Below are 11,685 nucleotides of genomic sequence, written 5' to 3' on the forward strand. Positions count from 1 at the left end.
GAGTATCAGAGAGATGGGGACCCCCCTTGGATTAGGGGGTGGCAGAGAGATGGGGACCCCCCCCTTGATTAAAGGGAGTACAGAGAGATGGGGACCCCCCTTGGATTGGGGGGTGGCAGAGAGATGGGGACCCCCCTTTGGATTAAAGGGAGTATCAGAGAGATGGGGACCCCACTTTGGATTAGGGGGGATGGCAGAGAGATGGGGACCCCCCCCTTGGATTAGGGGGTGGCAGAGAGATGGGGACCCCCCTTGGATTAAAGGGAGTAGCAGAGAGATGGGGACCCCACTTTGGATGAGGGGGGTGAAGGGAGATGGGACCCCTCCCTTGATTGGGGGGGTGAAGGGAGATGGGGACCCCCCTTGGTTTGGGGGGGATGGCAGATAGAAGGGGACCCCCCCTTTGGATAAAGGGAGTATCAGAGAGATGGGGACCCCACTTTGGATGAGGGGGGTGAAGGGAGATGGGGACCCCCCACTTGGCTTGGGGGGGCGCGGGGTTATGGGACCCCCCGCCTTGGCTTGAGGGGGCGCGGGGTTATGGGGACCCCCCCCCTTGGCTTGGGGGTGCGGTAGGAAGGGAGATGGGGACCCCCCCTGCCTTGGATTGGGGGAGTGAAGGGAGATGGGGACCCCACTTTGGATGGGGGGGTGGCAGAGAGATGGGGACCCCCTCTTTTGGATTAAAGGGAATATCAGAGAGATGGGGAGCCCCCTTGGATTGGGGGGTGGCAGAGAGATGGGGACCCCCCCATTTGGATTAAAGGGAGTATCAGAGAGATGGGGACCCCACTTTGGATTAGGGGGGATGGCAGAGAGATGGGGACCCCCCCCTTGGATTAGGGGGTGGCAGAGAGATGGGGACCCCCCCTTTGGATTAAAGGGAGTAGCAGAGAGATGGGGACCCCACTTTGGATGGGGGGGGTGAAGGGAGATGGGGACCCCCCCTTGGATTGGGGGGGGTGAAGGGAGATGGGGACCCCCCCCTTGGATTAGGGGGGATGGCAGAGAGATGGGGACCCCCCCCTTTGGATTAAAGGGAGTATCAGAGAGATGGGGACCCCACTTTGGATGAGGGGGGTGAAGGGAGATGGGGACCCCCCCTTGGATTTGGGGGGTGCAGTAAGGGGCCCCCCGGGGGGGGGCCTTTCTGGGGTCCCCTCAGAAGGGGGGACACCCCCCAGAATGGGGGACACCCCCCAGCCGGCTTGGGGGGGCAATAAGGACACCCCATGGGAGGGGAGTCCCTCGGGTGCTATAAGGACCCCCTCTTATGTAGGGGGGTACGAAAGTGACCCCACTTAACCCCCAATTCAACCCCCCCCCCCCAAACAGGGACACCCTGATTATCACTTGAGCCAAATAGAACTGGGTTTAACTGGGGGGATACTGGGTTTAACTGGGGGGATACCGGGTTTAACTGGGAGGATCCTGGTGGGGGGGTGTTTGCTGATCAGAACCGCTCTGGCATTAACACGGGGGGGCTTAATTTTATCCAATTTTGGCTAAAACGCAGCAAAAATCCCCCGCTGGAGTTAATTACTAATTACTAATTAAGAGCAATTGGAGCGGCCTCGTTTGCGCCGGAGGAGGAAAAGGCCAAGATGCCGGATGTTGAACGTCGCGCTGCATCCTGGGACCTTCCGCTCGCGTTTTCCGCTCGTTAATCCCGTTTTGGGCTTTTTTAGCACCAAATTTTATCCCTCGGGGGGGCGGCTGGTGACCCCCACCCCCTTTTTTCAACCCTTTTTGGTTAATTTGCTGCAATTCTTCGTTAGCGCCGGGGGTGGGGGTTGAGTAGCTGGTTGAAAGCGGCGAAATCCCTGCGGCTTTGGGGTTTATTTCTAAATTATTGATTTCTAAAGTATAGATTTATGAATTATAGACTTATAGGTTTATAAGTTATAGATTTACAAAGTATAGGTTTATGAATTATCGACTTATAGGTTTATAAGTTATAGATTTACAAAGTATAGGTTTATGAATTATCGACTTATAGGTTTATAAGTTATAGATTTACAAAGTATAGGTTTATGAATTATCGACTTATAGGTTTATAAGTTATAGATTTACGAATTATAGATTTAAAAATTATATATGGATTTGGACCTTATAGATTTACAAATTAGAGGTTTGCAAGGTATAGATTTACAAGTTATAGATGTAGAGATTTATGAATTATGGATTTAGAACTTATGGATTTAGAACTTATGGATTTAGAACTTATGGATTTAGAACTTATGGATTTAGAACTTATGGATTTAGAACTTATGGATTTAGAACTTATGGATTTAGAACTTATGGATTTAGAAATTACATATTTATAACTTATAGACTGACTTATAGACTGACTTATAGACTGACTTATAGACTGACTTATAGACTGACTTATAGACTGACTTATAGACTGACTTATAGACTGACTTATAGACTTATAGACTTATAGACTTATAGACTTATAGACTTATAGACTTATAGACTTATAGACTTATAGACTTATAGACTTATAGACTTATAGACTTATAGACTTATAGACTTATAGACCTATAGACTTATAGACTTATAGACCTATAGACTTATAGACCTATAGACTTATAGACCTATAGACTTATAGACCTATAGACCTATAGACCTATAGACTGACTTATAGACCTATAGACTGACTTATAGACTTATAGACCTATAAGTTATAGATTATAGACTTACAGAGTTAGAAATTACAGACGTATAAGTTATCGATTTACAAATATATGACTATTTCTTTATTATAATTATAATGATTATGATTTCTTTATTCTGATTAGGATGTATTTCTTTATTATTATATTGATTATATTGATTTATTATTTATTATGATATTGATTATGATATGGTATTTGCTCTCAATGTATTTTCCCCCGATCCCGCCGCGTTTTGTGCCTCTGCACTTTTCCCTCTCAACTGGCTTCAACGAGGTTTCTGTTAATAAGCTGTTAATTAACTTAACGAGCGGCCTGGGGGCGTAAAAATCACCTTGAATTGATTCGAGTTTGATTTCTTTGATTATATTGGTTGATTTGATTGTTTTTTTTGGCCTTTCTGCCCTTTTTTCCTCGTCTGAACCGCTCAGGTGGTTTTAGGGCCACTTGGGGAGATGTAGCAGGAAATTTGGCAAAAGAATTTGGCGGAAATTTTGGCAAAAAAAAATTGGCACGAAATTCTGGCCAAAATTTTGGCAGGAAATTTGGCAAGAAATTAATTTGGCAGGAAATTTGGTGGAAATTTGGCAGGAAACGTGGCGGAAGTTTGGCAGGAAATTTGGCCAGAAAGTTGGTGGGATATTTGGCAAGAGATTTGGCAGGAAATTTGGCAAAATTTTGGTGGACATCTGGCAAAAAATTGGGCCTAAGCTGGGCCTAAGTAAGTAAGCTGGGCCTAAGTAAGTAAGCTGGGCCTAAGTAAGCAAGTTGGGCCTAAGTAAGTAAGTAAGTAAGTAGGTCGGGCCTAAGTAAGTAAGTAAGTAAGTAGGTCGGGCCTAAGTAAGTAAGTTAGTAAGTAAGTTGGGCCTAAGTAAGTAAGTTAGTAAGTAAGTTGGGCCTAAGTAAGTAAGTAAGTAAGTAGGTCGGGCCTAAGTAAGTAAGTAAGTAGGTCGGGCCTAAGTAAGTAAGTAAGTAGGTCGGGCCTAAGTAAGTAAGTAAGTAGGTCGGGCCTAAGTAAGTAGGTCGGGCCTAAGTAAGTAGGTCGGGCCTAAGTAAGTAGGTCGGGCCTAAGTAAGTAAGTCGGGCCTAAGTAAGTAAGTAAGTCAGTAAGTCGGGCCTAAGTAAGTAAGTCGGGCCTAAGTAAGTAAGTCAGTAAGTCGGGCCTAAGTAAGTAAGTAAGTCAGTAAGTCGGGCCTAAGTAAGTGAGTAAGTCAGTCAAGTCGGGCCTAACTAAGTCGGGCCTAACTAAGTCGGGCCTAACTAAGTCGGGCCTAACTAAGTCGGGCCTAACTAAGTCGGGCCTAACTAAGTCGGGCCTAACTAAGTCGGGCCTAACTAAGTCGGGCCTAACTAAGTCGGGCAAAAATGCAGCAATTTAGCAGGGAACTGCCCCAGCCCTCCCTGCACGTCCCATCTCGCCAACAGAAGAATCCCACCCAACGTCCCTTTTCCGCGCAGGAGGTGCCGCAGGAGCAGCTGAGCTTCATGAGGAAAGGCTGCGAGGAGGCCAAGGCCGAGCGGGAGCGCCGCAGCGAAGCTTTGCTGGTAAATCCCTGCATTTTGGGGTCACCGCGAGGATTTGGGGTCGTCCCCAATTCCGGGGGGGTTCACGTTGGGTACATTTCACCATTCCTCAGCCGTTTTTTCCGGATCTCGCCGCATTTCAGAAGCAGACGGAGCAGGAGCGGGAGAAGGTGGTTTCCGAGTGCCGGGAGCTGCGCGCGTTCCTGGAGGAGAAGGAGCAGGTTCTGCTGGGCCGGCTGGAGCAGCTGCAGCGCGAGGTGACGCGGCGCAGGGACGAGGCGCTGGAGCGGCTGCAAGACCAGATGGCCCAGCTGGACAAACTGCTGCAGCAGAGCCAGGACGGCGGGACGGCGGCCGACGGCGCGGTGAGGGACGGGGACGCAAAATGGGCTCGGAGGCACCAAAAATGCCTTTGGAGGTGCCAAAAATGCCTTTGGAAGCACCAAAAATGCATTTGGAGGCACCAGAAATCCACTTGTAGGACCCAAAGGGCCTTGATAGGGACCCAAAAGGCCTTGGAGGGCCCCAAAATCCCCTTGGTAGGGACCCAAAGGGCCTTGATAGGGACCCAAAGGGCCTTGATGGGACCCAAAAGGCCTTTGGAGGGGCCCAAAATCCACTTGATGGGACCCAAAAGGCCTTTGGAGGGGCCCAAAATCCACTTGATGGGACCCAAAAGGCCTTTGGAGGGGCCCAAAATCCACTTGATGGGACCCAAAAGGCCTTTGGAGGGGCCCAAAATCCCCTTGGTAGGGACCCAAAAGGCCTTGATAGGGACCCAAAAGTCACTTGATGGGACCCAAAGGGCCTTGGTAGGGACCCAAAGGGCCTTGATGGGACCCAAAGGGCCTTGATGGGACCCAAAAGGCCTTGATAGGGACCCAGAATCCACTTGATAGGGACCTAAAAGGCCTTTGGAGGGGCCCAAAATCCACTTGATGGGACCCAAAATCCACTTGATGGGACCCAAAATCCACTTGATGGGACCCAAAATCCACTCGATGGGACCCAAAATCCACTTGGTAGGCACCCAAAAGGCCTTTGGAGGGGCCCAAAATCCCCTTGGTAGGTCCCAAAAGGCCTTTGGAGGGCCCCAAAATCCACTCAGGGGCAAAAAATGCATTGAGAGGGCCCCAAAATGCTTCTATAGGGACCAAAAAGCTACTTGTGGGGGCTAAAAATGCATTTGGAGGGACCCAAAATGCCTTGAGAGGGACGAAAAATCCGCTTTTGGTGACCAAAATGGGCTTGAGAAGGACCCAAAATGCCTTGAGAGGGACCCAAAATGCACTTGTGGGGACCCAAAATGCCTTGAGAAGGACCCAAAATCCACTTTTGGGGGCAAAAAATGTGTCTATAGGGACTAAAAATTCCCTTGTGGGGCCAAAAAATGAATTTATAGGGACCAGAAATCTCTTTGTAGGAACAAATATCGGTTTATAGGAATTAAAAAAACCATTTGGAGGGACCAAAAATGAGTTTCTAGCAGCCAAACTTGACACAAAAATGACCTTAAAGTGCCGAATTTTGGGGTTTGTGCTGATTGGGAATTTCTTCTTGTTTTCCAGGTTGTGGCTCCAGTTGGTGGCAGGTGAGGAACCCAGCGCATTCTGCATTCTGTCTCTAATTAGTCCAATTATCCCATTCCCAGCTGCATTCTGTCTCTAATTAGTTCCATTATCCCATTCCCATATGGATTTCCCCTCTAATTAGTTCAACTATCCCATTCCCAGCTGCATTCTGTCTCTAATTAGTCCAATTATCCCGTTCCCAGCTGGATTCTGTCTCTAATTAGTTAATTATCCCATTCCCAGCTGGATTCTGTCTCTAATTAGTCCAATTATCCCCTTCCCAGCTGCATTCTGTCTCTAATTAGTCCAATATATCCCATTCCCAGCTGCATTCTGTCTCTAATTAGTCCAATATATCCCATTCCCAGCTGGATTCTGTCTCTAATTAGTCCAATTATCCCGTTCCAGCTGCATTCTGTCTCTAATTAGTCCAATTATCCCGTTCCAGCTGCATTCTGTCTCTAATTAGTCCAATTATCCCCATTCCCAGCCGGATTCTGTCTCTAATTAGTTCAATTATCCCATTCCCATATGGATTTCCCCTCTAATTAGTTCAACTATCCCATTCCCAGCTGGATCCTGTCTCTAATTAGTCCAAATATCCCATTCCCAACTGGATTCTGTCTCTAATTAGTCCAATTATCCCCTTCCCAGCTGCATTCTGTCTCTAATTAGTCCAATTATCCCCATTCCCAGCCGGATTCTGTCTCTAATTAGTTCAATTATCCCATTCCCATATGGATTTCCCCTCTAATTAGTTCAACTATCCCATTCCCAGCTGGATTCTGTCCCTAATTAGTCCAATTATCCCATTCCCAGCTGGATTCTGTCTCTAATTAGTCCAATTATCCCGTTCCAGCTGGATTCTGTCTCTAATTAGTTCAATTATCCCATTCCCAGCTGGATTCTGTCTCTAATCAGTTCAGTTATCCCTAAGTAAGTAAGTAAGTTGGGCCTAAGTAAGTAAGTAACTGAGTCGGGCCTAACTGAGTCGGGCCTAACTGAGTCGGGCCTAACTGAGTCGGGCCTAACTAAGTCGGGCCTAACTAAGTCGGGCCTAAGCTGCAGAATCCAGCTGCATTCTGTCCGTAATTAGTCCAATTATCCCATTCCCAGCCGGATTGTGTCTCTAATTAACTAATTAACCCCGTTCCAGCCGGATTGTGTCTCTAATTAACTAATTAACCCCGTTCCAGCTGGATCCTGGCCCAGCCCGACTCCGGTTTCTCGGACCTGGAGAAGAAGCTGAAGAGTTTTGCCCAGAAGAGCTCGGTGCTCAAGGAGGTTCTGCTGGAGTTCAAAGGTCAGCCCCAAAATCCCCCTTTTTCCCCCCAAAACGCCCCCCAAATCCCTTTTGTGTTCAAAGGGAACCAAATCTCGGTGTTTTCCCTCTTTATTTCCGCAGAAAACCTGCGTTTCGAGCTGGAGAACGACACAGGTGAGCCCCAAAATCCCTTTATATTGCCCCAAAATCCCTTTATATTGCCCCAAAATCCCTTTATAGGGTCCCAAAATCCCTTTATAGGGTCCCAAAATCCCTTTATAGGGCCCCAAAATCCATTCATGGGGCCAAATTGAATTTATAGGGCCCCAAAATCCCTTTATAGGACCCAAAATCCCTTTATAGGACCCCAAATTGAATTTATAGGGCCCCAAATCCCTTTATAGGACCCCAAAATCTCTTTATAGGACCCCAAAATCCATTCATGGAGCCAAATTGAATTTATAGGGCCCCAAAATCCCTTTATAGGGCCTAAAAACACCTTTATTGGCCCAAAATCCCTTTATAGGGCCCCAAAATCCATTCATGGGGCCAAATTGAATTTATAGGGCCCCAAAATCCCTTTATAGGGCCCCAAATCCCTTTATAGGACCCCAAATTGAATTTATAGGGCCCCAAAAATCCCTTTATAGGGCCCCAAATCCCTTTATAGGACCCCAAATTGAATTTATAGGACCCCAAATTGAATTTATAGGGCCCCAGAATCCCTTTATAGGGCCCCAAAATCCCTTTATAGGGCCCCAAAATCCCTTTATAGGGCCCAAAAATCCCTTTATAGGACCCAAAATCCCTTTATAGGACCCAAAATCCATTTATAGGGTCCCAAAATCCATTTATAGGGCCTAAAAACACCTTTATGGCCCCAAAAATCCCTTTGTAGGGCCCAAATTGAATTTTGGGGCCCCAAAACCCCTTTTATAGGACCCCAAATCCCTTTATAGGACCCCAAATTGAATTTATAGGGCCCCAGAATCCCTTTATAGGACCCCAAAATCCCTTTATAGGGCCCCAAAATCCCTTTATAGGCCCTAAAAACACCTTTATCGGCCTAAAATCCCTTTAGAGTGGCAAAAAATCCCTTTATGGGCCCAAAATCCATTTATAGGGGCCAGAAATATGTTTATAGGGCCCCAAATTGAACTTATAGGGCCCCAAAATCCCTTTATAGGGCCTAAAAACACCTTTATGGGCCCAAAATCCCTTTAAAGGGGAAAAAAATCCATGTATAGGTCCCAAATTGAATTTAAAGGCCCAAAATCCCTTTATAGGGCCCAAAAATCCCATTAAAGGGGAAAAATCCCTTTATAGGACCCAAATTGAATTTATGGCGCCCAAACTGAATTAATGGCGTCCAAATTGAATGTAAAGGCCCAAAATGCCTTTATAGGGCCCAAAAATCCCTTTATGGGCTCAAATGGAATTTATGGCCCCCCAAAATCCCTTTATGGGGCCCAACTTGAATTGATGTGGCCCAAAAATCCCTTTAAAGGGGAAAAATCCGTGTATGGCGCCCAAACTGAATTTATGGTGCCCAAATTGAATGTAAAGGCCCAAAATCCCCTTTATGGGCCCAAAAATCCCTTTATAGGGCCCCAAATCCCCTTTATGGGCCCCAAATCCCCTTTATGGCCCCAAAAATCCTTTTATGGGCCCCCAAAATCCCTTTAAAGGGGAAAAATCCCTTTATAGGACCCAAATTGAATTTATGGCGCCCAAACTGAATTTATGGCGCCCAAATTGAATTAATGGCGCCCAAATTGAATGTAAAGGCCCCAAATCCCTTTATAGGGCCCAAAAATCCCTTTAAAGGGGAAAAATCCATTTATAGGACCCAAACTGAGTTTATGGCGCCCAAATTGAATGTAAAGGCCCAAAAATCCCTTTATGGGTCCCAAAAATCCCCTTATAAGGCCCAAAAATCCCTTTATGGGCTCAAATGGAATTTATGGCCCCCCAAAATCCCTTTATGGGGCCCAACTTGAATTCTTGGGGCCCAGAAATTCCTTTATAGGGCCCAAAAATCCCTTTAAAGGGGAAAAAATCCATTTATGGCGCCCAAATTGAATTTATGGCGCCCAAATTGAATTAATGGGACCCAAACTGAATGTAAAAGCCCCAAATCCCTTTCCATGGCCCAAACTCCATGAACGTGTCCTCCGAAGGGATTTTTAGCCCCTAAACCTGGCCTAAGCCCCCCCACCCCACCCCGAGCATCGTTAACGATCAATCCCCATTATTTAATTGCCATTGTTGTATTTGTAACGTTCATTAGGTGATCTGTCCCTGGACCCCGAGACCGCCAACCCCTATTTGGTCCTTTCCGAGGACAAACGCAGCGTCCGGCTCCGCGGGGCCCCCCAGGACCTTCCCCCCAACCCAAAACGCTTCGATTTCTCCTTCTCGGTGTTGGCCAACGAGGGTTTTTCCTCAGGCCGCCATTATTGGGAGGTGGAGGTTGGCGATGGCGAGAGTTGGGTCTTGGGCGCCGCGCGCGAGTCCGTGCGGAGGAAGGAAAAGATCGACTTCGCCCCCGAGGAGGGGATTTGGGCCATCGGGTTAAACTGGAAAGGGAAGAACTGGGACCAGTATCAGGCTTTTACGTCCCCGGAGACGCCGCTTTCGTTGTGCGAGCGCCCGCGCAAAATCGGCGTCTATCTGGATTACGAAGGCGGTTGGGTGGCGTTTTATAACGCCGACAACATGGCGCCCATCTTCACCTTCACCGCCGCCTTCTCCGAGAGGGTGTTCCCCTTCTTCTGGCTCTTCTACGTGGGCTCGTCCCTCTCTCTTTGTAATTAAAGAGGCGCCGTTAATTTTCCCGCCGTTTTTAGGCCACTCTCGCTTCGCCACAAACGCCCCCCGAATTTCAACCTTTTCCCTCATTTCTGTCGCATTTACAAGTTTTGGGTCTTTTCGCTTTCGTTTTTCTGTCACAAATTTCAGATATTTTAGGGGGTTATTCCCACAAATCAACGTGTTTTGGGTTCAGCTCATTGGGGTTAAAACGGGGCGAAAAAGCCGCTTTTTGTGGTTATTTGTAGCCACCCCACCCGCCATTTTGTGGCGCCTCAAGAGGCCTCATTTTTCTGTCAAATTTACACATTTTGAGTCTTTTCGCTTTAATTTTTCTGTCACAAATTTCAGATATTTTAGGGGGTTATTCCCACAAATCAACGTGTTTTGGGTTCAGCTCATTGGGGTTAAAACGGGGCGAAAAAGCCGTTTTTTGGGGTTATTTGTACCCAGCCCACCCGCCATTTTTTGGCGCCTCAAGGGGCCTCACTTTTCTGTCAAATTTACACATTTTGCGTCTTTTTGTGTTAATTTTTCTGTCACAAATTTCGAGTCTTTTTTTGGGATACAATTCCACATATTTTGGGTTCATTTTGTTGGGATTTGTGTGGAAAACGGGCCAAAAAAGCCACTTTTTGGGGTTATTTGTACCCACCCCACCCGCCATTTTTTGGCGCCTCAAGAGGCCTCATTTTTCTGTCAAATTTACACATTTTGAGTCTTTTCGCTTTAATTTTTCTGTCACAAATTTCAGATATTTTAGGGGGTTATTCCCACAAATCAACGTGTTTTGGGTTCAGCTCATTGGGGTTAAAACGGGGCGAAAAAGCCGTTTTTTTGGGTTATTTGTACCCAGCCCACCCGCCATTTTTTGGCGCCTCAAGGGGCCTCACTTTTCTGTCAAATTTACACGTTTTGCGTCTTTTTGTGTTAATTTTTCTGTCACAAATTTCTAGTCTTTTTTTGGGACGTGACTCCACATATTTTTGGTTCATTTTGTTGAGATTTGTGTGGAAAACGGGGCGAAAAAGCCGCTTTTTGGGGTTTTTGTACCCACCCCACCCGCCATTTTTTGGCGCCTCAAGGGGCCTCATTTTTCTGTCAAATTTACACATTTTGAGTCTTTTCGCGTTTAATTTTTCTGTCACAAATTTTGAGTCTTTTTTTGGGACACAATTCCACATAATTTGGGTTCATTTGTTGAGATTTGTGTGGAAAACGGGGCGAAAAAGCCGCTTTTTGGGGTTATTTGTACCCACCCCACCCGCCATTTTTGGCGCCTCAAGAGGCCTCATTTTTCTCTCAAATTTACACATTTTGAGTCTTTTCGCTTTAATTTTTCTGTCACAAATTTCAGATATTTTAGGGGGTTATTCCCACAAATCAACGTGTTTTGGGTTCAGCTCATTGGGGTTAAAATGGGGCGAAAAAGCCGCTTTTTGGGGTTATTTTACCCACCCCACCCGCCATTTTTTGGCGCCTCAAGGGGCCTCATTTTTCTGTCAAATTTACACATTTTGAGTCTTTTCGCTTTAATTTTTCTGTCACAAATTTCGAGTCTTTTTTTGGGACGTGACTCCACATATTTTTGGTTCATTTCTTTGGGATTTGTGTGGAAAACGGGGCGAAAAAGCCGCTTTTTGGGGTTTTTGTACCCACCCCACCCACCATTTTTTGGCGCCTCAAGGGGCCTCAGTTTTCTGTCAAATTTACACGTTTTGAGTCTTTTCGCGTTTAATTTTTCTGTCATAAATTTTGAGTCTTTTTTTGGGACACAATTCCACATAATTTGGGTTCATTTTGTTGAGATTTGTGTGGAAAACGGGGTGAAAAAGCC

The 11,685-nt window shown here is 46.5% G+C and overlaps 1 protein-coding gene across 1 annotated transcript in view; it reads left to right on the plus strand.

The window, feature by feature from the left end:
• LOC309450862 (E3 ubiquitin-protein ligase TRIM7-like) overlaps window positions 1-11,370 on the plus strand; it is a 12,868-nt gene extending 1,498 nt beyond the window's left edge. The window contains exons 2-7 of the mRNA XM_082074022.1: window positions 4,137-4,223; window positions 4,346-4,567; window positions 5,771-5,793; window positions 6,970-7,076; window positions 7,179-7,211; window positions 9,328-11,370. Of these exons, the coding sequence (XP_081930148.1) occupies window positions 4,137-4,223; window positions 4,346-4,567; window positions 5,771-5,793; window positions 6,970-7,076; window positions 7,179-7,211; window positions 9,328-9,854 (999 nt within the window). The 3' untranslated portion in view covers window positions 9,855-11,370. The remainder of the gene's footprint in view (window positions 1-4,136; window positions 4,224-4,345; window positions 4,568-5,770; window positions 5,794-6,969; window positions 7,077-7,178; window positions 7,212-9,327) is intronic.
• Window positions 11,371-11,685: the final 315 nt, after the last annotated feature.

Source organism: Streptopelia decaocto (assembly GCF_964273445.1).
Source record: "Streptopelia decaocto genome assembly, chromosome: 31".
In the NCBI taxonomy this organism is placed as follows: Eukaryota; Metazoa; Chordata; class Aves; order Columbiformes; family Columbidae; genus Streptopelia; species Streptopelia decaocto.